Below are 23715 nucleotides of genomic sequence, written 5' to 3' on the forward strand. Positions count from 1 at the left end.
CTTTCCTGTCTCTGTCTGGCCAGAGTCCTGGGGTGGGGGGGCTGGTTTTCTGTTTGATTTCATTTCAGCACGTAGTTACTGACCCTCCGTACTGGGCCAGGCGCCACACTGCCCCGCACTGTGCTCAGGTGTACTGGGTGGTGTTCCCAGGGCCCCGCTGGGCTCCGCCTGCGTCACTGGAGACAACGCGACCAGGGCCCTTCCCATCTCAGAGTTCAGGGAGAGACTTAACTGGGTTGAGGGCAGAGACACAGACGGTAGTTGTTGGGAGGGTTTTTCAGCTCCACCTGGCCGCTGCCTTCTTGTTCCATCAGGCTGCTCTTTGGAAACCTCTCCTCGGTCCCCATGCCCAGTTAGCCTTCCACGCGTTGCTCGGGGACCCCGGCATCCTGGCAAGGCTTCCGTGGTCTAACCCACATTCAGGTTTGCGTGATCCGAGCGTCATCTGCACAGTTGGCTGGCACCACTCTCGGCTAGTAAACAGCCCTGCGAACTTCAGCTGCTCCCTCTGGACCAGGCATTCAAGCAAACCTGTTCCAGTGCCCAAGTCCCTTTGACAAACGTGACTTTGGCCTGCTGAGCTCCAGCTCTGCCCTGCTTCCAAAGGATCGTCTGTTACGACTACTTACAGTGCTGTCGTGTGGTGTGGCTCGGCCCCCGTTGCGCCATAAAGGGGTGCTCGTTGAAGGGTAGCCTTCAATAGCTGTGACTTCTCTGTGCTCCAAGAAGCCCCTGGCTCAGACCTCTGTGATGAGACCCAAAGGAAGAGGAGGCACTGAAAATAAGGGGGAGGGCATGGCCCCCACTCTTGCTCACCCACTTCAGCTGGATGGGCCGAAGACCACACTCGTGCACGTGCCCGCCTTAAGAATACCCGAGGCCCAAACGTAAACAGCTTCAAACTCAGCATAACCTAGTGTATTAGGTACCAAAGCTGCTGTAACAAATTACCTCAAACTTAATGACTCAAAACAAAAAAAATTTATTCTCTCACAGCTCTGGAGGCCAGACATCCAAATTCCATTCCACTGGGCCAAGTTCAAGGTGCTGGCGAGGGCTGCCCTTTCTCCAGAGGCTCTCTGGGAGACCCAGTCCTTGCGGCTTCCAGCTTCTGGTGGCTGCCAGCATTCTCTGGCTTCTGGCCACGTCACTTCAGTCTCTGCCTCCACGGTCACGTTGCCTTTTCTTCTGTGTGTGTCTAATCTCCTGCTGTCTGTCTCTCGTAGGGACACTTGTCATGGCACTTCAGGCCACTCAGATAACCCAAGCTAATCTCTCCACCTTAATCATATCTGCAAAAATTTTCCCCCTAAGGTAACATTTACAGGTTCCAGGGATTAGGACCTGATACTTTGGGGACCATTTTTCAATCTGTCACACCTCATGGCCTCATCTTCCGCCGCTGCGCCCCTGGCTCGCTCTGCTCCAGCCACACCGCCCTCCTCGTTGTTCTTGGGCAAGCGAGCGAGCTCCTGCCTCAGGGCCTTGGCACCTGCCGCCCCCTCGTCTGCACTGCTCTTCCCTCGGATGGCCACGCGGCTCCCTCCCTCGTCTCCTTCCTGTTTTTCTTCAGATGCTGCCTTTTTGCTGAGACTTCTGGGCCTTTACAATCATGTCAGTGCCTCCTCCCCTCCCCCACCCCCACCATCCCCAGCCCCTTTCTCTGGTGTATTTTTCTCTTTACTTTTTAGCACATTGAAACTGTGTCCCCAGCTAGAATGTCAACTCAGAGGGGATAAGGAGTTTTGTTGTTCTGTGCATTGTGGTGTCCCCAGCCCCTGGAACAGTGCCTGTGACACGGTGGGCGTTCAGCCGCCATTCACTGAGTGCAAGAGTGAGGAAAGGGAGCTGGGTTTGCCTGGGGGGTGTTGGGGGGACCGAGAGCCCCGAATGGAGAGGACAGCCCCTGGGAGGGCAGGCGAGATGGCGGCATGTACGGCCACGGCGGGGTGTCGAGCAAGGCGATGGCCTTGGCAGCACAGTTTGCAGAGCAGGCGGCGGCGGTTGCCGGAAGGTGTTGCTGAGCAGAGAGGGCAGGGGGTAAAATGGATTGCGAGGAGGTGATCCTTGCCGCCGTGAATTTTCACACCCTTCCTAAACTCCAGCGCCAGCCTGCATTCCTCCTCCCGCCCCCTCACGTACTGCACAGGAAAGAAGGCAGTTGAAGAGGTTGCCAGAGATGTTAGCAGAACCGGTGGCAGCCTGAATGTGGCTGGTTTTGCCTCTCACCACCCACCTGCGACTACAGCATCCTCCTGGAGGAGGGGAAACGGGCTCGTCACCCTGGCCTTTGTCATCTCCCCTCCGTGGTGTCTGCCACCTTTCCAGGGACCACAGCCCAGTGTGGGACCTGGCACTTCCATCACAGAGCTAGTCACCTGGGGTTGTGGCTTTGGAGCCCTGCAAGGGGGAGCATCCGGGCATCCACTGGGCCGAGGGGCCTGTGGGAGAGGTGGGCTTCCTCCTCGCTTTTCAGCCTGTGCAGCAGCCCCTTCTGAGGCTCCCTCTGCCAACCCCCACGTGGAGGGATGGAGGCGTTTGGAAGGAGGCAGCTGCTCGGTTTCCACAAACTGGCAGGGCCAGCTTCGCCTCCGGGGCTCTGGGAGGTGGACCCGGAGGGCGCGTGGCCTGCTCTTTTCCTAAAGGAGGGTGTCATGGGGGGTGGATCTCTGATGGTCTCCCCATGGCGCTAGCCTCGGCAAAGGGAAGTAGGGCCGTCACCTCGCCCCGGCTGTGTCGCCCAGCCCAGTGGAGGTCGGCCTGGTCGGTGGGCAACTGAGGGAAGGAACTGCCAGGGAGCCCGAGCCCTCGGCGGCCCCTCCGCAGCAGCTGTCACCCGGGGCGCACCGCTCCCACAGTCCCGCTCCAACCACCCCTGCTGAGCTCTTCTTAGCAGCTGTTGGGTGTTGACTTGTTGGGTTTTTCTCTCTTTTCCTCCCCCTTTTTGTTTGCAGCAACCTCTCAGGGGAGGTCGCAGATCTGTTGGAGGAGACGGTTCCCAGGCCCTCGTGCTTTTGGCAGCCTGTGCAGAGAAGCTAGAGAGGAACTGGCTCCACTGGCGCGCGTCCCCCGTGGGCCCCTCCCTGGGAATGGAAATAGGGATGTCGGCCGTGGGGAGGGACCTTGTCCTCCTGCTTCGTGCTTGGAGCCAGCAGCCTCCTCCCTCGGGCAGGCCGGGGCTCAGGAAGTGGGTCTGCAAACTCCCCCTGCTTCCATCTTGGGCCAACTCTGTCTTCCGTGCACTGGGGAGGGTGTGGCAGACTGACAGCCCTGTTCTCCCGAGGGGCAGAGCAGGGCCCCGGGGAAGGAGCTGTGATACAGCCAAGAGGGGTCAGGGGTCAGGGCCCAGTTCAAGTTCCAGCTCCCTCCTTTCTGAAAGTGGCGCCGCCCCTGCACATGCCGGAGGGTCCCCGGCATGGACTCTGAGCACTGGGGGAAATTGGGGAACAGCCTGAGGTACCACCCCACACCCACATCTATCTCCTGCTTCAGTCAGGGATGGAAGGAGGGAGGGGGGAATCTCTGTTGATCTTTTTTTCTGCTTTACCAATGAATGATTCCTTGATAGAGACCTGTCCAGTAACTTGTTCTCACTGGGCTCGCAGGAACCTGGGCCCATGCCGGGCACACGGAGGGTATGGGAAGGAGGGAGCCTGTGGGTCCCGGGGCCTGTGCTCCTCTGGAGCTGGTGGGGACGGCGCTTGTGCTCACCGGTGGGGAGCACCGGGGAGAGCTGGGCCTGTCACCCACGTGTAAAAGTCACGAGAGAGTCGAGAGCAGCTTGGCCATACGGGCTCTCCAGGGAAGGTTTCCTGGAGGAGGGGGTTGGGAAGAGGAAGTGCAGGTGGAGAAGCCTGACAGGGTCCCAGAGGCTGGCCTTGGCGAGGTGGATGAGTAGCTGGTGACAGAAGGCTTCAAGGAGCCACCGCCTCTGCCCACGAAAGGGTGTGTCTGCCTCCCTGAGCCTGCCCAAGGAACTTCTCTGTTTCACTGGGTTCCTCTCCCTGCAGACCCCCCTGTCCTGGCAAGAGCTGGACGGCGAGCGGGCCAGCTCCTGTACGCACAAGCGCTCGGCGTCCTGGGGCAGCACAGACCACCGCAAAGAGGTAACGGCCCCGTTTGACTTCCCGGCCAGAGTCGTGGCCTCTTGTCCGCCCCCAGCGCCGCGGGTGCACCTGCTCCAAAGCGGACTCTGCTTCCAGTCCCCACCCAGCCTTTGCCTAATGGGGTGGCTCCTCCGCAGCTGCTTCCAGCCACCTGGTGGCCAGGCCTTTGGAGCCAAGACCCTCCTGCCAGCAGGGGGTGGCCAGTGACTGCTGGTGCCCTTCAGCAGCCGAGCGCAGGGTGGGAGCCCCCGTTGTTCTCACTTTACTTCGAGGTTGGATCCAGATAAGCGGTTCAGAGACTGGGGAGAGATACGGAGTGAGTTCCCGGGAGCTGAAAAGCCGCAGCCGCACATCCTGTTACACTTAACTGTCCGTCCCGCCTCTGCTTTAAAGGAAGGGGAAGATGGTTATTGCTCCCAAGCACTTTTTGGCCCCCGTTTCCCTCAGGAGGGTTCCGGGCATGGAGGTTGAGTAGAGAAAGCCGTGGACAGGAATCCCAGGGCTCCCGAGCCGGTTCCATCTGCCGTGCCGTGGGGCAGCGCCTGACGGGGCCCAGTCGCCAGGGGTCGCCCTCGACCCCTTCTACGGGAGAGCCACTTCTGCCCTCTTGGTTGCAAGAACAGAGCAAAAACATAAAGTGTTTCAGGCCGGTGGAAGATACAAAGCGTTCGAAGCTTGTAGTGATCCGAGGAAGCAAGCGGTTTGCGCCGAGCGCAGAATCCCGGCTGAGCGGTCCCCGGCGGCCGCTCGGAGAGCACTGACTCTCCCTTGGCCGTGGCTCCCTGTTTCATGGCTGTGGGCAGCACATCTCCCCTCTGAATTCCACTTAATTTGGGCCCATATTTATTGAATTACTTTGTTTTTAAATTTAAATATTATATTGTTTATGCTGGTACAGTCGTCCCAGTTCTTCCCCCTCCAGCCCCCTCCAGCCAGCCCCTCCTGGGCCCACACTTGAATAGCTCCGCATCTCCTGAGCGGTTGCCAGCTCGGGCAGGCAGTCCCAGAATCCCAAACGCGACAGGGATAATCTGCAAAATCGCCCGTGATGATCCGTAGCCGTTGCAGGAGGTGGGAGCTGGGACCGAACCCGATGCCCCTCCCGTAGAGCTGGCTCCCTGCTCAGCGCAGCCTGTTTCAAAACGGGGGGAAGTCCTTCCACCCTTCCTGGTCTCGGGGCCTCTGAGATAGTCGTGAGTGTCCTTGGGGAATGAATTAAAAAACATCATTTCTGTTAACAGAGGGTGGTATTCCACGCCTGTGGAACTGGTGGAAGACAAACAAGGGTTTCAGTGTTGCGTGTTTGCAAGTTTTGGGGAACTGGTTCGCCTGTGGCGTACGTGGTAATCTGAAAGCTCCACAGTCGAGTTAACCAGGTGCCCAGCTCACCTGACAGACCTCCCGTCACAGCGCCGAGCGCCGCTGGGGCACTGTGGGAAGGAAAGTTAGCTGCCGTCTCCCTTCTGTGCATTTTTGTGGGCCTCTGGTGGAGCCACGCCTGGGAGGCGGGACCCAGGGCACTTCTGCTTTGCTTCACCTGCCGCCCCCTCCTTTCTTCTGGGCTGCCAGATCACCAAGTTGAAGCTGCAGCTGCAGAGGACGAAGCTGAGCCGCAGCGGGAAAGAGAAGGAGCGGGGCTCCCCACTCCAGGGGGACCACGCGGTGCGGGGCACACTGAAGGTACGTTCCCCCTGCCCCCGCCCTCTCCCCATTGTCACCCTCCATGGCCTCCACCCACCCACCATGTGGGTAGAAGCTCTCTGGTTGAGCAGCAGAGCCCTCCCACACTGCGTGCCCCGTGGCCACAGGGGTGCCCAGGTGAAGCTTTAGTGCAAACCTGGACTTGGTGAATGGCATTGGAAAAGCGTCCTACTGTTTTAGATTTCTCTCTCCTCCACCCTCGTCTCCTGTACAATGGGACTGTGATGCCCCTGCAACCTTTAGAATCCCCAGACCTCTCAAAGCTCTAACTTCTGGAGAAAACGCCACTGAGTGGACCTGCTGTAGTCAGTACCTGTACCCAGCCCTCCTTTACTCACTTGGTGTTGCCGTGTAGCCATGACCTTTACCCCCAGGCAGAACCCACGACGGCCAGGGTTCGGTGGGTTTCAGTGAGTGCTTCATTCGCTTCCTCCTCAGGCGTCGGCTCCCAGCTTCCCCGCAGGGTCCCCCGTCCTTCGACTCAGCCCCTGCCTGCACAGGAGCCTGGAGGGGCTCAACCAGGAGCTGGAGGAGGTGTTTGTGAAGGAGCAGGGTGAGGAGGAGCTGCTGCGGGTGAGTGGGGCCCAGGGGCGCTGCTGGGCCACGCTGGGTCTGGGGGGTGGGGGGTGGGACTCTTGTCCTCTGGGACTCACAGGCCACGGCTGTGGCAGAGCTGGGTGGCTGCACCTGGGGGGTGCTTTGAGGTGGTGAGTTGACAGAGAGGGAGCAGGGGTTGGCAGAGAGGAGGGTCCCAGAAAGGAGGAATGAGCAAGACACCATTCTTCAGCCCGCCCTGTGCGCAGCTGAACCCACCCCATTGCCTACATTACCACGTCCCTTCCCTGCACCCCTACCTGGTGGCACACGTTCATCCTCCTTCATGCCCAGGTCCCCTGTGCAGCCTGGTTCCCTGCCCCGCTCCCTGGCAGAATCACTCACCACCTGTTCTGCAGTCTCAGGCACATTTCCATACTGGCACGGCACAAGCAGGGAATGCCAGTGGGCAGTATTAATACGGTTCTTATGTGCACACCTCTCAGTTTATGATTTACTCACTGGTTGATTTTAAATTTGCATGTATGTATGCTTTTATACCCACCCAAACGTGCACACAATTTGGTGGGCTGTGGGTACAGGCACCATCAAATGTGAAGGGAAGGGAGGGATATTTATTTATTATACTTATTTATTTTTAAGTTTTAAAATATTTTATTTTTTTATTTTTAGAGAGAGGAGAAGGGAGGGAGAAAGAGAGAGAAACATCAATGTGTGGTTGCCTCTTGAGTGCCCCTGCTGGGGACCTGGCCCACAACCCAGGCATGTGCCCTGACTGGGAATTGAACTGGCCACCCTTTGGTTTGCAGCTCGTGTTCAATCCCCTGAGCCACACCAGCCAGGGTGGGAGGGACATTTAACACATGACGATGATCTGCATGTGTGTCCTGCAGCTGTCACGGTGTCCTGGTGGCTGGCACATAGAAGGCCCCTGCCCTTGTGAGGCTTATAGCTTGGTGGCGGTGCCACATTGAGAAACCATTCAAATAAATATAGAATTATAATTGATCTGCAAGTACTGCGAGAGAAAAGGATGAAGAGCAAGGGGAGAAATGGGAGGGGCCTTCTCTTAGATTGGCTGGGGTTGGAGGGATCGGGAGTGACTTGAGGAAATGGTGTCCTGTTGTCGCTGCGTGTCCCGATTAGAGGGTGACAACGAGGGCGAAGGGAGGAGCCTGACCGTCCCTGTGGCTCTGCAGGCCTGAAGAGACCGGCCTGGGAGTCATCACCCACCCTCTCCCTGGCAGATCCTGGATATCCCCGATGGGCACCGCGCCCCAGCTCCCCCGCAGAGTGGCAGCTGTGACCACCCCCTCCTCCTCCTGGAGCCTGGCAACCTCTCCAGCTCCCCCTCCGTGCCCCTGGCGTCTCCCCAGCCTCCGGGCCAGGCCGGCCGTGAAGAACATCGGGGGGCCGCTGAGGAGCTGGCGTCCATCCCCAGCGACAAAGGTAAGCCGAGGCGGCGGGGTCTACTTGGGGCACGGCGGCATCTCCACTCCCTTTTCCGTCTCCCAGCTAGAGGTCAGGCCTGGTGTTTTCATTTACCAGCCAACTAGAGTATCTTTGCCAGTCGTCTTCATTTTGTGCATCATACCAGTAACAATAATGGTCCTTGATATTGATTCTGACTTATCATTTACATAAAGTCCCTGCACCTGTACTTTCATTTAATCCTCACTGTGATCCAAAGAAGCACTCCCTCCCTTCCCCATTTTTGGCTGGAAAGCCCTGGAGTCTGTCCAGGTGTCTGTGGCACCCACTACAAGCGATGGGTCTCAAGGTGGCTGTAAACGACATAAAATAAGAGAATGTGCCCATGGTCACCTGGTCTGGCCCAGAAGGAAACCCAAGCTCTCTGACTCTGAATCTCTGCTTTCGGCTGTGCCCTGCTGCATCGGGCACAGGACCAGCCGCGGGCCCTGCTCCCGGTAGCAATGACCCTCCCCTTATAAAGCGCTGTGGCCTGTATCGCCTCATTTGATTCTCACAGCAACCCCATGCAGTAGGCTGGCCAGGGGCATGCTCTAACCATACACAGAGGTAAACAGAGCATAGAGTAATAAAGAATAAATGTGGGATAAATACAGATAAAGTCAATATTTGCAACCTAGGCAAAGTACATTCGCTGTGTGAAAAGCAGGAGGAATTTTATCCCAGGAGTGGGGTTGAGTAAAGATTGCCTCTCCGAGTCAGTGCAAGAGCTCTTCCTGGAGGAAGGGATAGACTTTCCAGGCTGCGGGGAGGAAGAAGCTGTGGTATGTTGGCAGGCAGGGCGGTGCAGCCTTGGAGGAAGGCGGAGAGACACAGAAGTTAGGGTTCCTTTAAGTCCGAGACTTGGCGTTGTGATCACTGTTTATCTCCTGGGAATATAAATTGGTATTAGACCTGATTTTCCCATCAATTCAACTGTATTAGGGGTTTTTTGTGGGGGGGGGTGGCCTATGTAACAGGATATGTATTTTTGTAAGCTGCCTCTGAGATCTTTTAAGGCAGCTTGTAGGTGAGTGACCTGCTCCCGGCCGCGCCACGTCTGCCGGCCTCCTCCCTTTCCCCCTGGGCCCGAGCTGAGGATGCTGCTCTTTCCCTCAGCTCCACGGGCCTCGGCCTTGCTCTGTTTGCAGCCTCCTCTCCAGGCCACCCAGCTTTCCTTGAAGATGGCAGCCCATCTCCGGTCCTTGCCTTTGCCTCCTCCCCTCGGCCCAATCACAGCTATGTCTTCAAGCGGGAGCCCCCAGAAGGCTGCGAGAGAGTGCGTGTGTTTGAAGAGGCCACGTGAGTACATAAGAGGGGGGCACGGGGGTGGGGGGTCAGTTGGCCCCGTGTGGTCCCGCCTGACAGGCCCTGCTTTGGTCTGGACTCTCGCTCTCATCCTAGAGGTGCTGTCAACTCTAGATGGTTGGTGTTGCAGATTTTCCATGATCCAACTTGTTGACATTACCTACTCTGAGCACTTAAATCTTTGCTTATCATCATCTCCATAGAAACCTGCTCTCTGCCCACATGCCAGCCACCAGCGCAGTGGGAGCTGGAAAGGAAAGAGCTCCGAAACCTAAACCCTTTGTTTCTTCTATTTTTTTCCATCCCTGGGGAAGGTGTGAGAATTTGCCAGACCATAATGAGAGAGAGAGAGAGAGAGAGAGAGAGGGAGGGAGGGAGAGAGAGAGAATACATTAACAGTTCCTTTCAGGCAGAGATGAGACATGCCTCGTCCCCCCGGGAGAGCGGAGGGACTCAAACACCTTTCTCATTGCTTGTGAGTCACATCTGTGCCCTGCAACTGTGGTGGTTCAGGTGTCATGAATGTCCAGACAGAAGTTTCCAGTCCCTACAAGTAAGAGGACTATGGAATATTCCCGAACCCAGTGGACAGTTCAGAAGCCATTCTCCCGTGGATTGCTACAGTTCCCTCCAATCAGCAGAGAGAAACGAGAGCCGGCCTTTCCACAGGCCCACACAGCCAGCCCCTCTGATGGGCACCCCAACAGCTCATGTCACTCCCCCGCCCCACCTCCCCCCTGCCCCACACCAGCTTTGGTACTCATTCAGGCAGATCCGCCATGGAAGGTGTGGTTTCCCCGGCAGTCAGGAAGTTTAGTCATGGTGTATGCGTGGACATTTAGCTGGGACAGGGTTTGCGACCCTGCGGGCTCCATTTGTATCCAAGGGAAGGGGGAGGACCACCCACAGTATCAGCAGGAGGTGCACACATGCCCCAGAGTAGGAGCTGAGGAGAAAACCACAGCCACCGGGATGTCCCTGTGTCATCACTGTTGCCCGGTGTCTCTCTGGAACTCTGGGTCCTCTGGGGCTCGTGGAGGGAAGAGGCCAGCGTGTGTAGCAGACTCTGGACTCCCGTGCCCTCCCCCAGTCCACGTTATAGCCGAGTAATTACAGCCCAGAATGCTTGTGGAAATGAGCTGGTTGCTTGCCGTGATTCTTCTGTAGACTCAGAAGAGGTCTTAAAGTAATCTCGTCCAGCCTTCTGCCCCAGCGTCCGCCCTTTAAGACAGGAGCTGATCTATCACTTACTTTCTAAGATATCAGAATGGACATTCCCAGCTCATCAGGGTGGCTCTTCATCGTGTCAGCCTCACCGTTGGGCAGTTCTTTTTCTTTTTTCTTTTTTTTTAAGATTTTATTTATTTATTTTTAGAGAGGGAAGGGAGGGAGATAGAGAGAGAGAGAGAAACATCAATGTGCGGTTGCTGGGGGTCATGGCCTGCAACCCAGGCATGTACCCTGACTGGGAATCAAACCTGCGACACTTTGGTGCGCAGCCCACGCTCAATCCACTGAGCTACACCAGCCGGGGCTCTACAGTTCTTGTGTTTAGTGGTTATTTCACCCCAGTCCCCTCTTCCTGGCTGCTGACCCTGAGAGACGGCCTGGAATTCCCAGGGGGGCGCCCATGCAGTTCAGGGTCATCTCACACATCACTCGGCCTCTGGGTCACCTTCCGCATGTGCGCCTGCACGCACCGCGAGCATTCCCTCTCCTGCCCCTTCCCCACCCCTCTGCAAAATAAGATCCTTTTGAACCCTCTTGGTCCGGGGACATTTTGCCACCGGGGCGTCCTCTGGACCCCAGGCCTCACTCCATTCCACCTCTTACTCCCTCCGTGCCAACCTCTGCCTGCTTCCTCATGGCTCACTCTTCTTCCTGGGCTTGGAATGCTTAGAATCTGCAGTGGAGATGGTTACCAATTTATTAGGCTACACACTGAATGCATTTCTCTGTATGCACAGTACACTTAGAGAAAAAGGTAGTCCAGGGGATCCATTGGCAGTAGGGTGTCCCCCACCTTCCCGCACATCTGTCTCCTCACCCAGAATCCTGCCAACCAGCGGGTTGTCGGGCTCTTCCCCCTCGACATGCACAGTCATACGCTTCTTTATTTTTTATCATATGGAGTCGTTGTTCTAGAACCCTCTGACCCCACCCTTTATCTTTTCATTTCCCCTACATGACCAGAAGGGTAAGGGATGATTCTTTTCACGTGGAAGGTGAGACAGTTCAGGCCAGGACCAGGAGGACCAAGGCCACATGGCAAGTGAGAGCCTAGATCCTATTCAATGACATGAGGCCTGGCCGTCTGTCTCACGTGGTCGCTCCCCTTCCCTCCCAGCAAAGGCTTTGAGTCACACCTTTCCAGTGTGCTCACGAATGAGATCCTTAGCACGGTACGCTTCAACGGGGGCCAACTTTTACCCTTAGGGGACATTTGGCAATGCCAGGAGACATTTTTGTCGTCACAGCTTGGGGAGCGGGGGGGGGGGGGGTGGCAGGGATGCAGTCAAACACCCTGTAATGCTCGGGACAGGCCCCACCACCGGGGATCATCCAGCCCGGAGTGTCACTAGCGCCGAGGCTGAGAAGCCCTGCTCTGACTGGACCGAGCCTCACAGAGCCGCTGCCTGGATGCCTGCTTTGAGGCATGGGGGTCTGCCCCCACAACACTGTTCACAGATGACATCTCCCAAGTTAGAGAGCCTGTAGTCTCTGCTAAAATCACATGCTCAGGAAGTTCTTCCTGTCTAGCTTCGGTCCCTCCTGTTTCTAGCTGCAGTAGATTTCCTGTTGTTTAGCCATGTTTCTGCAACGTGAGGAGCTCAGTAGCTTATCGTCTTTTGGTGGAATTACCACGCGGCTTGGGCAGAGATGCAGCTCCTCGCCTCCCCGGACGCCGGGACGTCTCTCGCCTCTTCTCACTGGTCGTGTCCGTGCGTGTGTGCACATGTATGTCTGTGTTTCTGTCTCCACGCCCCAGGTCTCCAGGCCCTGACCTCGCCTTCCTGACTTCCTGTCCCGACAAGAACAAAGTCCACTTCAACCCGACCGGCTCGGCCTTCTGCCCCGTCAGCCTGATGAAGCCCCTCTTCCCCAGCATGGGCTTCATCTTCCGCAACTGCCCCTCAAGCCCGGGGTCCCCCCTTCCTCCCGCCAGCCCCAGGCCACCGCCTCGGAAGGACCCAGAGGCACCCAAGGCCTCCTCGCTGCCGTTTGAGCCGTGGCAGCACAGCCCGCCCTCAGACGAGCCCGTGCTTTTCCAGAGCTCCCTGGTGGTCTGAGGGCCCCGCCCCCACCCCTTCCCATGGAGACCAGTGCCTTGGTGGCAGGCCCGTCCCTGGCTCCCCTGAGGTGGGCGATCAAGGAGCCCTTCCCTCTTGACCTTCGAGCACTTTCATTTATTGTGTCAAAGCCCTGGGTCCTCTTTCTGATGGACATTGTCCCCTCCGAATGGGAGGGGACCTGCCTTCTCCACTAGCAGCTGGGCAGCTCACAAGTCACACCTGTGTTCTTGCCACCCCTCTTACTTGGTGGGAAAGTCACCCAGAAGGCCTTGGGTCCCCCACCCCTGGGCGAGTCCAAGGGGACTGTATATGGGGCCCTTGTCCTGGTCATGGAGCAAGCTGGCCGTGATCAGCGGAGAGAGGACACCACATATTTTTTTTCTCTCTCCTCCACGGACACAGAAGGGGAGACCCGAGTACGGACACCCCCATCCTCCCAGCCTCCACCCCCACACTTCCCTCTCATTGGAGGAGCCGACCAAAGCAGCCCTAAAGGGCCTAACACTTGACCAATCCAGCTGCTGGCAGAGGGGGAGCCTAACGTTTTCCCAAGTGGCATTTTCATCTCGCTTTCATCCTGACTAAGATTGTCTTAAGCAGCAGCCCAGCCTGCCCAGCCCCAGGTGGGGTCGGGGAGGGGAGGGACAGCTGGCATTCCTCTAGGTGGCAAGTGGTGACTCTGTGCCCTCCACCTGCCCCAGGATTGGGTTGGATTAGAAAAATGCCTATTTTTCTTGTATCAATGTAGAAACTCTATTTTCTCCCAAAGACACTATTTTTGCAGCTGTTTGAAGTTTGTATATTTTCCGTACTGCAGAGCTTCACAAAACTGAAGAATGTTAATGTTCAAGTTTTCTTATCCTGTGTTTAGAAGTTGTTTGTGTGTTTTTTTTGTTTTTTTTTTTTTTGCAGATCTTGTTGTTAATAGACCAAATAAATAAGTATTCCCAGCAGTTTGTGGTTCTGTCCAATATTTGGGGGTGGGGAGTGGGATGGAGATGGAGGGCATCATTTTGATCACTTCGTCCTCGTCTCTAAGAGGAGCCTTTACTTAACACATATCGATGTAGATGAGCAGAGTCCCTGCCCTCAAGCCACCAGGCTTGGAATCTGTGCGTGGACACGTGAACAGTGGGTCCATTTGCCTTTCAGAGCAACGAGTGCATTGGAGGTGCGGTGAGGAAGTCATTCTTCCTTGAGTGAGTCTGGAAAGGCTCCCTGGGGAGAACAGGTCTCCAAGATGAAAGGAGGGCGGCCAGTGGAAGACCGGTTGACACTGCGGGCACTTCTTGACTAAAGAAACTGTTCTTGTCCTTTCGCTCCTCGCACCCATCACAGTGCCATGCCTGGAGGAGCTCTGAGGCTTTCAGAGGAAGTGGGAATAACCATCCCAACATTCTGGGGGGTGTTTTGCAATTTACAAAGCATTTTCACAAAAGACACATTAGTCCCCTTTGGATGGATGAAAGAAAAGCTGACTACTCCAAGGGCAGCCATGATGACTACAAGGGTAGCTATCTGGAAGACCTCAAGACAAACCCCTAAGGCTGCGATTCCCACTACAATTCTTTGGCTTGTTCAACATCAGATAACCCTATTAAGTGCTTGCATAAAATGTTGTTGAAATATTAAAACAACCCAATGAGAAATGGGATGAACCCCACTGTGCACAAGAGGGAAGGACAGAAAGATTGAATAACTTTACTCCTGAGACAAAGACAACGCTGGGATTGGGAACCAAATCATTTAAACCCAGCGGCCATGCTTCTAACCGCAGCTCTCCCATTTGTTACATTCCCATTAGTTTCAGGTGAGGAGACTAGACTCAGAGTTCAAGTGAATTGTTTGAAATCCCAGCTGGTGGAGAAGTAGAGCCAGGAACCGGAACCCAGTTCTCTCACGCAGCTGCTGCCTGGTGCCCTGGACTCTGACTGATGCAGCACATAAGACATCGGGCCAGAGCTCATGTACGGGGCTCCCTCCTCCCCCACTGCCATAAAGGAGAGAGGGGGTTGAGGACAGACCCCATCTTCTCTCTCTCATCCCTCCCCCCGAAAGACAGTTGGCCTAGTCCCCAAAGTCTTAGTGAGTCAGGCCCAGGCTGATGGGTGTGGTGCTGCCCTGAGTTTCCTTCCTTTGCCGGAGGCTGTGCCAGAGGAGCAGGCTGCTAGAAGGGGAGAGCGAGCCTGTACCCAGAGAGCCGAGCCTGAGTGCAAATATGTGAGGGTTCGGGGTGGGCAGTGGAAAGACCTGGGTCAGTCTTGCCCTAGTTCTTGGCGCCAGCAGTTGAAAGTCCAACACTTGGATGAGGGACAGGTCCACCAGGGAGCTCAATTAATAGGAAAGAATCCAGAGGGCAGAGGGAGGGTTTGCTCCATAGTTGGTAAGTTGTGAGACACTAAAGAAAAATATTCACTCAGGTAAGCTTCCATTTCCATTTCCAGGATGTGAGGAAGTAAGATTAGGGTTGAGAAAGAATAATGAATTATAATGGTTTAAACGTGCACAGCATACTTTACAATATATAAAATACTTTCACAATTCTCAGCTCATTGGAACAGTCAAGAGGTGACAAGGTGGCTATTACTGATTATCTATCCCTAGCTTACAGATAGAAAACTGTGGCTCGGAATTTAGGTGTCGTGCGTAGGTTGCCCTGCCTGGACGTGAAGGAACGGCGACAAAAGCCCTGCCGTCCTTGAAAGCCCAGTGAATGAAATTGCCTTTGCAGGAGGATTGCTCTCGAACGCGGGGCCTTGAGCGTTCTTTTGGTAGAGCCGGTAGAGTCGATGACGCAGGGCAGCGGCTAGGGGGCGCTAAGGCTCCACTAAGAATTTCATGGCGTTAGGACCCCGCAGAAGCCTGACTGCCGACCGGGCAGAAGACTACCCGATCCCCAGCGTCCCGCACCACCTCCCTGCCCATCTGTCTGTCCTCACACAGCGCAGCCAATCGGCGGCCTCCACATCCTTATACTTCATCACTCCACGACGCGTTCCTCGTAGGTCGCCCCATTGAGCTCCGGGTTGCAGTTGTCCTCGGAATTGCCTGATCGGAAAAATCTGGAGGGCAGCACTTTATCCCCGGGACAGCTAGCTTTCCTGGCCACTAGGGACGAAGACAACGTCTCAGGGTGGGTTTCCTTTCCTTGGACGCGGTTTCTGGGTTTTGAGGAGTTTCTCCCTCGGCGGTTCTGAGCTGGCAGTTCTGGCGGTGGCTGTTGGGCCCTGCTGAGTGGCGGTCGCATGCAGCTCCTATGAGGCCCCTGTCGCCGGTCGGCGATGTCCGACTGGAACTGTCGCCGCCGCTGCCGCTGCCGGCTGTGAGCGGGTCTCCGGTCGGGTCGTCCGGGCGTCTCATGGCCGCTAGCAGCTCCCTGGTGCCCGACCGGCTGCGCCTGCCGCTCTGCTTCTTCGGCGTCTTTGTCTGCTATTTCTACTATGGGATCCTGCAGGAAAAGATGTGAGCGTGTCCCAGGGGTCGCAAAGCGGACATTCCCCGCTAACTCGCCTCCTCCCCCTAGCTCGTGGCGGGGCTCGCAGTCTTCACGGCCCCTGCCCACGGTGTTCCCTCTCGCCCTCCACCCTCCCAGCACCCCAAAACCTTTGCAGCGCGGCTTAGCCTCCCAGATGTCCAAAACGCGAAAATTGGTCTTGGCAGCTGGTGATTTATCTTCCCTTAATTGCTTTTTTTCCCTGTTGGTGCTAAGGGCCAGGGTTTTACAGACTAAGACTTAACGCTCTCAAACATGTTTCCCTGACCTGTGCCGGTTCCTCTTTGGACCTCCTAGAGGCTGGCAGACAGCAGACGCTTTCGTCCTCAGCCTCGTTGCTGTAGCCCAGATTTCTTCTGCTGCCTGCAGTGCCTCGAGTCACCACCTAGTTTTCTACGTTTCTTCTAACTCCATCCTTAACGGATATTCTTGTTCTGGGCCACGGGATTAGCAGACTGGGATGTCTAGTTTCTAAATCCAGTAAAATCGACTCCTTTTATAAAGGAGCCCAGGGATCCTTGTCAGACTCTCCCTGCATCTAGAGAGGCAAGATAATTTCAAAGCTTTCCTTGGCTCTGGACCTAGTAGATGACATTGAAGGAAATACACTAATTTCTTCTCTCATGCATTTGATTCCTAGAACAAGAGGAAGGTATGGAGAGGGAGCCAAGCAGGAGAAGTTCACTTTTGCCTTAACTTTGGTCTTCATCCAGTGTGTGATCAATGCCGTGTTTGCCAAGATCTGTGAGTACTTTAATAGTAATCAATTGTTACGTGCCCTCCTCTTTGTGTCCTGGGCATGAGGCAGTGGTCCAACCGTAAGGTCTAACTCTTAAGATACCCCTCCCTTTTGCATTTCACCCAGCCCCTCTGGCCTGTAAAATGCCTGGCTTTGGCACAGGGTAAAACCCTGTTTCCTTACATTAGACCACCTGAGTCAGGCACGTGCAGAGAATGGGCCTTCTGTACTTCAGATCCCTGCGGAGACTACTTAATTTTTTCTTTGTCCCTTTGATTTTCCTTGATGTGTCAGCTTCAAACACGGTTTTCGCTTTTCCCTCTGTTCCCTGGGGGCTGGCAGCAGGCTGGCTAGTCCCTTGAACCCAGTGAGTGCCCCACCCCTGCCCAGGATGTGGTCTCATGTTAAGCTTAGATGGGATTGGAAAATTGAATAATCTACAGAGATTTCCCAGTGCAAGAGGACAGAAATAGCTTGTGTTTCTTATCTTATTTGACTGGCAAGTTCCTTTTATGTGGCTTTGACTTTGGCTCAGAGGTCCATTCTAGGTTTTTGCCATCAGGTTTTTCTTGTCTGTTTTTTTCTTTCTTTCTTTTTTTTTTTGTCTTCTCCCAGTGATCCAGTTTTTTGACACTGCCAGGGTGGACCGTACCCGGAGCTGGCTCTATGCTGCCTGTTCTATCTCCTATCTGGGTGCCATGGTCTCCAGCAACTCAGCACTGCAGTTTGTCAACTACCCAACTCAGGTGCAACCTCGGGATGGGATGAGGGTTGGCTCAGATGTTATTTGAAAAGAACTGTCCTGGCTGGTATATCTCAGTGGATTGAGCGCGGGCTGCGAACCAGGCATCGCAGGTTCGATTCCCAGTCAGGGCACATGCCTAGGTTGCAGGCCATGGCCTTCAGCAACCGCACATTGATGTTTCTCTCTCTCTCTCCCCCTTCCCTCTCTAAAAATAAATAAATTAAATATTTAAAAAAAAAAAGAACTAAGGACTCTTCCCATGGGTCCATGACTTAAATAAACGGAGAGTGTGTTTGAGAGCTTTAGAGTGCAAAGGACCATAGATCCAAGGTTCAGTGGGGGTGGGGCAAGACGGTAGGGCTGCTTTCTGAGGCTGTGGTCTCTGGCGCAGGCCCCCACTGACTCATCCTAAAGCAGCACCTAGCGTAGTGCCTGGCACGCGACATGCTCAGAGATGACTTGCCGAATTTAATTTCAGGTCCTTGGTAAATCCTGCAAACCGATTCCAGGTAAGCAGAAGAAGATGGTGTCCTGTTTCCCATCCTCACTTGTCCTATAATGAGCTCTCACCTTCTCTGCTGTGCTGGAGTTCCGTGTCCCTTCAGGCTGCACCACCCCATCACAGCTATCTCCAGGGTTTCCCTCTGTCCCCCCCCGCCCCCCCCCCCCCCCCATCCTGTCATCTGTGCCAATTCCTTTGGTGTTGGGTGTGCATAAGTTGGGAGCCAGACCTTCACGTGGTCATTTTGTGTCTTATGTGCTTACGTGGCCGTTAGATACCCTGAACCCCATTTTGATCATGAGTTACTTTCTCTCCACCTTTCATTCTTCCTTACTCTACTCACCTTTGCCCTGCCCCTTCCCGGACCTTTCATCTTGGTTCTCTGCCTTTCCCCTGCCTCACCCTCCCTGTTCAACCCTATTGCTCAACCCTGTCTATCTAGGTGCCAGCCTCACCCTCCTGTTACCATCCGCAGGCCTTCCTCCTCAGACGTTCTTTCCTCCCGTGAACCTTTCCCTGGCTCCTAGGCAGAGGGTGTTGGGTTTGGCAATGCCTGTGGGTGCCTGAATTTTTCACTCTCTTTCTTCCCTGTAGTCATGCTCCTTGGAGTGACCCTCTTGAAGAAGAAGTACCCAAAGGCCAAGTACCTGTGTGTGTTGCTAATTGTGGCTGGAGTGGCCCTTTTCATGTACAAACCCAAGAAAGTGGTTGGGATGGAAGAACACACAGTTGGCTACGGAGAGCTGCTCCTGGTACGTGAGCCTGGCGGGAGAGGCCGCCTTTCCCAGGGACCCTGCCCAAGGAACAACCCCACTGCGGCAGGCAAAGGCTGGTTACATGTCTGGAGGGAGGCTGTGTGGTTCCTTGCCCCCATTTCTGGTCTTTGTCTCTTGCTGCATGGCCCCTGGCTCTGCTGAGGCCACAGTGAGAAGCTTGAAATGTGTTACTGCAGCTCAGCTCTCCTGCAGAAGGGACGACTCTGAGGCCTGTGTCTAAATGCTGGTGCGACAGCACAGAGGTCTGAGAACAAAGAGTGAGGGAATAGTGCGTCTCTCACCATGGCTTTCTGAGAAACCTGGAAGCCAGGGTCAGAGATAAATAATAATAGAGTAGCTCTTGCTAACTATGCTTTTAGGCACTGTTCCAAGTGGTTTACGTACTAACTGATTAATTTTTACAACTATAACCTCATAACATAGATAGTAGTATCTCCGTTTTACAGATAAAGAAACTGAACGCAGAGGTTAAGTCCCTTGCCCCCGACTGTCAGTGGCAGTCAGCGGTTAACACCGTGCGGGATTCCAGTCCAGGCAGTGTGGTCGCAGAATCCGGTCTCTCCTCCGTGCCCGGAGGCCAGCCTGCTGGGAATGGCGTTTCCCTCGCTAGCTTTAATGGGAGAGTGTATGTGGCTCCCCACAGCCCGCTGTGGGGTTCTGCACGCCGGGCTCCGTGGCATTGCGTTGGAAAGCGGTAGGCTTCCTGCCCTGTCCTGACCATGTTACAACCATGTGGCTCAGAGAGCCTGTCACCCTCGTGCCTGGGGGACAAGGGAGCCTGCATGGTTTCTCCCCTTCCCCCACCCATGGCCATATGGTGGCATTTTGTTCTGAGGGCTCTGTGTCAAGGCGACAGCTTTCTGAGGAGTCTCAAAGACGAGAGCCCCGTGCCCTGGGCCAGGGAGGAGCACTGTCGGCCTTCTCACTGCAAGTTGCACCCTTTTTCCCCCAGTTATTGTCTCTGACCCTGGACGGGCTGACAGGTGTTTCCCAGGACCACATGCGGGCTCATTACCAGACAGGCTCCAACCACATGATGTTGAACATTAACCTCTGGTCAACGCTGCTGCTCGGAGCTGGTAAGGAGCGCTTCTGCTGTTCTTTCCACGTGTCACCAGAGGGCAGGCTGCCCTTACCCGGTTGCTCAGGTGCCAGTTGCTAACTTGGCCCAGGCCAAAGTCCTGCCTCGACTCTAAGATGCCCTTATTTCCAAGCTCCGGAGAATTGTCCTGGAGAAACCTTCACTGGCAGGCTGTGCTAGCCATGCATTCCTGGCACGGTCTGGGGTATACTGTGCTAGGTCACGTGGGAAGGCACAATGGCAGTAGAACAAAGACGTACCTTGGGAACTCACCCTCCTCTAGGGGAGGCGAGACAGTGGTATGTGCTATACATTGAATATCGCTCAAAAGTGAACGCATTTGGCCCTGGCTGGTGTGGCTCAGTGGATTGAGCACTGGGCTGGGAGTCAGAGGACCTCCCGTTCGATTCCCAGTCAGGGCACATGCCTGGGTTGTGGGCCAGGTCCCCAGCTGGAGGCATGCGAAAGGCAACCACCCATCGATGTTTCTCTCCCTCTCTTTCTCCCTCCCTTTCTCTGAAAATAAATACAATCTTTGAAAAGGTGAATGCATTTGCTTTTTAGATCGGTACCTCATAACCTTTCCCAAACCTGGGCACATGTAGGAAGTATTTTTTGTATAAAAACCCTCACTGGGATTAACGGAGGAGGCTGCCGATGGCTGGAAGTGAGCGGTGCTCGGCTGCCTTCAGCTGGGGTGGGGGGCGGGGGCAGCGTCTCCACCACGTCTCAGGATCTCTGCTTTCAGTCACTTTTGGCAGAAGTAACTAATTAACTTTCAAACCTTTTTTGGAAGAGACTTTCATTTCTCTAGTGAGAAAAATAGGGAAAGGATGCCTGGTGGGGTAATGAGAGCTCGCTCCGCACACTCCCCACGTCTCACCCTCTTTCAGACTGCCTCAGCGGGCCGTCGTGGGTGTCTGCAGGGGTGTGGACGCACCGGCTGCACCGTTCATCTTGTGCCGTTTCTTCCTAGGAATCCTGTTCACTGGGGAGCTCTGGGAGTTCTTGAGCTTTGCCGAAAGGCACCCTGCCATCCTCTATAATATCCTGCTCTTCGGCCTAACCAGCGCCCTGGGGCAGGTGAGTGCCTGGAGAGGGGGCGGCTCGGCTGGGAGAAGAAGGGTGGCAGGGTTAGTCCTGATGTCCTGGTACCGACTTGAGACCTTGACTTTGTGGCAGTTAGCCGAGAACCAGCCTGACCCCACCGCCTGTCTCTGTCTCCCTCTAGAGCTTCATTTTCATGACAGTTGTGTATTTCGGTCCCCTGACCTGCTCTATCATCACCACGACTCGGAAGTTCTTCACCATTCTGGCCTCCGTGATCCTCTTTGCCAACCCCATCAGCCCCATGCAGTGGGTGGGCACCGTGCTCGTGTTCTTGGGTGAGTTCCACCCGCCGCAGGCATCTCTGGGCCACACAGAGAGTAATAGAGCTTTATTTTTTTTTTCTAAAATTTACTTGTACATGTATGAAGTTCATTTAGTTATTTTGGGGAAAACTTAAAAACAAATTTTTTTAATGACAGTGTAGTTGGCATACAACAGTATATTCGTTTTGGGTATACAGCATAACAGTGCACCGTTTTTATGCCCGATAATGTGATCACCACACCACGTCTAGTAACCGTCGGTCACCCTGCCACGTTGTTTCAGTATCACTGTCTGTATCTCCTGTGCTGTTCGCTGCATCTCTGTGGCCTATTTATTTTGTTGTGGGAAGTTGGTACCTCCCATTCTTCTTTGCCTTTTTCACCCATCTGCCCATCCCCCTTCCCCTTTGACAACCATCCGTTTTTTCTTTGGTTCTAGGAGTCTATTTTTGTTTTGTTATGTTGTTTTGTTTTCTTATGTTGTTTTGTTTTAAGATTCCATGTATAAGTGAAATCATGCAGTATTTGTCTGTCTTTTTTCTTAAGATTGTACTTATTTTTAGAGAGGAAGGGAGAGAAACATCAGAGTGTGGTGTTGCAACCAGAGTGTGGTGTTGCAACCCGTGCCCCCTGCTGGGGACCTGGCCCGCAGCCCAGGCATGTGCCCTGACTGGGAATCGAACTGGCGACCCTTTGGTTCGCAGGCTGGCACTCAGTCCACTGAGCCACACCAGCCAGGGCGTATTTGTCTTTCTCTGACCTACTTCACTTAGTATAACACCCTCTAGGTCCATCCATGTTGCAAATGGCAAGATTTGATTTCATTCTTTTTTTTTATTACTAAGTGATAGTCTGTTATATCACTTACGTGAATGTGTGTGTGTGTGTATCACATCTACTTTATCGATTCATCTATTGATGGACAGGCATTTGGTTGCTTCCATATTTTTGGTTATTATAAATAATCTTGCAATAACACATATTTTTTTGAATTAGTGTTCTCATTTTCTTTGGAGAAATACCCAGAAGTAGAATTCCCATGTCATGAGGACACTTTTTTTGTAAAAGAAAAAAGGAAGCGTTACCTCTAATCCAGCCTTCTTAATGAGCATTTCATTTTAGTGATTTCCTTTCAGCGACTCAGGTTTCCCCAGACACTGAACAGGGTAGAATCACTATACTTATTCCCTGTTTATGCTGCTGTCGACGGGCTGAGAGGACAAGCTTAGAAATTTTGACTCTCATGTTTCTTTCAGCCTCGCTGTGTGTGTATGTATGCACAGTTACCGGTGTCTCGGTGACCGATTCGATGCCATTCTCTCTCTCTCCGAGGGGGCTTTATAAAACCCGTGTGTGGGAACTAGTTTGGCTTACAGCCCCAGTTCTGGGGAACCTTTTCTTTCCCCCCCAAATCATGAGTAGGTTTTACTTTCCCCCACAACGCTCAGCCCGTTTTCTCCCTTCCCGTAGGTCTCGGTCTGGATGCCAAGTTTGGGAAAGGAGCCAAGAAGACGTCCCACTAGGAAGAGGGGGGCTGCCCCCCCTGCAGGAGCGTTTAAGTTATTATCTCAGACAGTGTTTTCTCGCGGGGGAACGGACACGGTGGGGAGAGAGGACTGGGCTCCAGTCTGCTTTTGTTTTTTGTTTTTTTTAAAGGAAACCACATATTCTAAAAAAAAGTGCTTAGATTTTAACAAGACAGAGTTGGCAGTTTTCTGTTCTCGGTGACCTGGAGCGCAGCCCAACTCGAACAGAGAGAGGGCGGGGGGCGGGGGACACAGCAGAGCCGGACGCTCACGCTGCCTGAGCTGCTGCCTCTCTCTCGGTGTGGCTGCCGGTTGGGTGGCTGCTTCCTTCCAGAGCCTGACCACTGCAGGGAGGAACTCCAATAGATCGTATAGTTGTGCTCGTGTCCTCTGTTCCCCCAGGTGAGGGTCTGAATATGCCGGGGCACGTCGCCGTGTTCGAGCCATAGCTTGTGAAAAAGCTCTGGTGGGCAAATATTTTTCTTAAAAAACTATATATATCCTCCCTTCAAGAAATTTCTCTTAAAAAAATTTTTTTATACCCTCACCCAAGGATGTATTTACTATTTTTAGAGAGAGAGGAAGGGGACCCGGGGGAAGAAGAAACATCAATCATGTGCCTCCTGTATGCTCCCAGACCAGGTACCGACCTCGGGGATTGAACTTACAGCCTTTTGGCATATGGGACGATGCTCCAACTAACTGAGCCACCAGCCAGGTCAAGAAACTGCTCTTGAGGGTGAGGTAAACTGAGCCCAGGGCCTGAGAGTCTGCTGTGTGCTCGCATTTTTCCACTGCCTGCCCTGCCCGCAAAGCTCACCCAAGAGCGGAGACCTGATATGTATGTCACGGACGGCTCTGGGACGTCGCACACCCTCTCCATCTCTGTCTGTTCTCAGTCCACCTGGTCCCCTCCTGGGGAGGCTGGATTAATCCTTCCCATCTCCCTGCCCCCTTCAGCTGCCAAAGCATTGCAGTCCTCTGCCGTCCTGGCTGTGGCAAGGTGTCAGCATGCCAGCTTCTCTCTGTTGAAAAGGGATGCTGGCG

The 23715-nt window shown here is 54.4% G+C and overlaps 2 protein-coding genes across 4 annotated transcripts in view; both read left to right on the forward strand.

Annotated features, from left to right (window-relative positions):
• Positions 1-13386, forward strand: part of FAM117A (family with sequence similarity 117 member A) — a 42785-nt gene extending 29399 nt beyond the window's left edge. For both annotated transcript variants that reach the window (XM_036033795.1, XM_028520714.2), the window contains exons 3-8: positions 4011-4106; positions 5676-5786; positions 6246-6380; positions 7610-7811; positions 8984-9134; positions 12130-13386. In XM_036033795.1, the coding sequence (XP_035889688.1) occupies positions 4011-4106; positions 5676-5786; positions 6246-6380; positions 7610-7811; positions 8984-9134; positions 12130-12430 (996 nt within the window). In that variant the 3' untranslated portion in view covers positions 12431-13386. The remainder of the gene's footprint in view (positions 1-4010; positions 4107-5675; positions 5787-6245; positions 6381-7609; positions 7812-8983; positions 9135-12129) is intronic.
• A 2285-nt stretch (positions 13387-15671) lies between these two features.
• SLC35B1 (solute carrier family 35 member B1) lies at positions 15672-22771 on the forward strand. Of its 2 annotated transcripts, none has more exons than XM_028521658.2 (9): positions 15672-15895; positions 16567-16670; positions 17281-17411; positions 17889-17919; positions 18507-18664; positions 19641-19767; positions 20746-20852; positions 21001-21154; positions 22613-22771. In XM_028521658.2, the coding sequence occupies exons 1-9, from the start codon at positions 15690-15692 to the stop codon at positions 22663-22665; spliced, it is 1071 nt and encodes a 356-aa protein (XP_028377459.1). In that variant the 5' UTR covers positions 15672-15689; the 3' UTR covers positions 22666-22771. The 2 variants fall into 2 exon arrangements, with proteins under 2 accessions (XP_028377459.1, XP_035889689.1); XM_036033796.1 differs by having other exon boundaries at positions 15740-15920.
• Positions 22772-23715: the final 944 nt, after the last annotated feature.

This window comes from Phyllostomus discolor, chromosome 8 (genome assembly GCF_004126475.2).
Source record: "Phyllostomus discolor isolate MPI-MPIP mPhyDis1 chromosome 8, mPhyDis1.pri.v3, whole genome shotgun sequence".
In the NCBI taxonomy this organism is placed as follows: domain Eukaryota; kingdom Metazoa; phylum Chordata; class Mammalia; order Chiroptera; family Phyllostomidae; genus Phyllostomus; species Phyllostomus discolor.

Bases quoted from the DNA above. Each gene is read 5' to 3' on its own strand.
- SLC35B1 (XM_028521658.2), top strand. From the start codon at position 15,690: ATGAGGCCCCTGTCGCCGGTCGGCGATGTCCGACTGGAACTGTCGCCG. The intron at 18,665-19,640 runs GTACGTGAGCCT...TTTTTCCCCCAG, and splicing joins GCTACGGAGAGCTGCTCCTG to TTATTGTCTCTGACCCTGGA. The intron at 19,768-20,745 runs GTAAGGAGCGCT...GTTTCTTCCTAG, and splicing joins AACGCTGCTGCTCGGAGCTG to GAATCCTGTTCACTGGGGAG.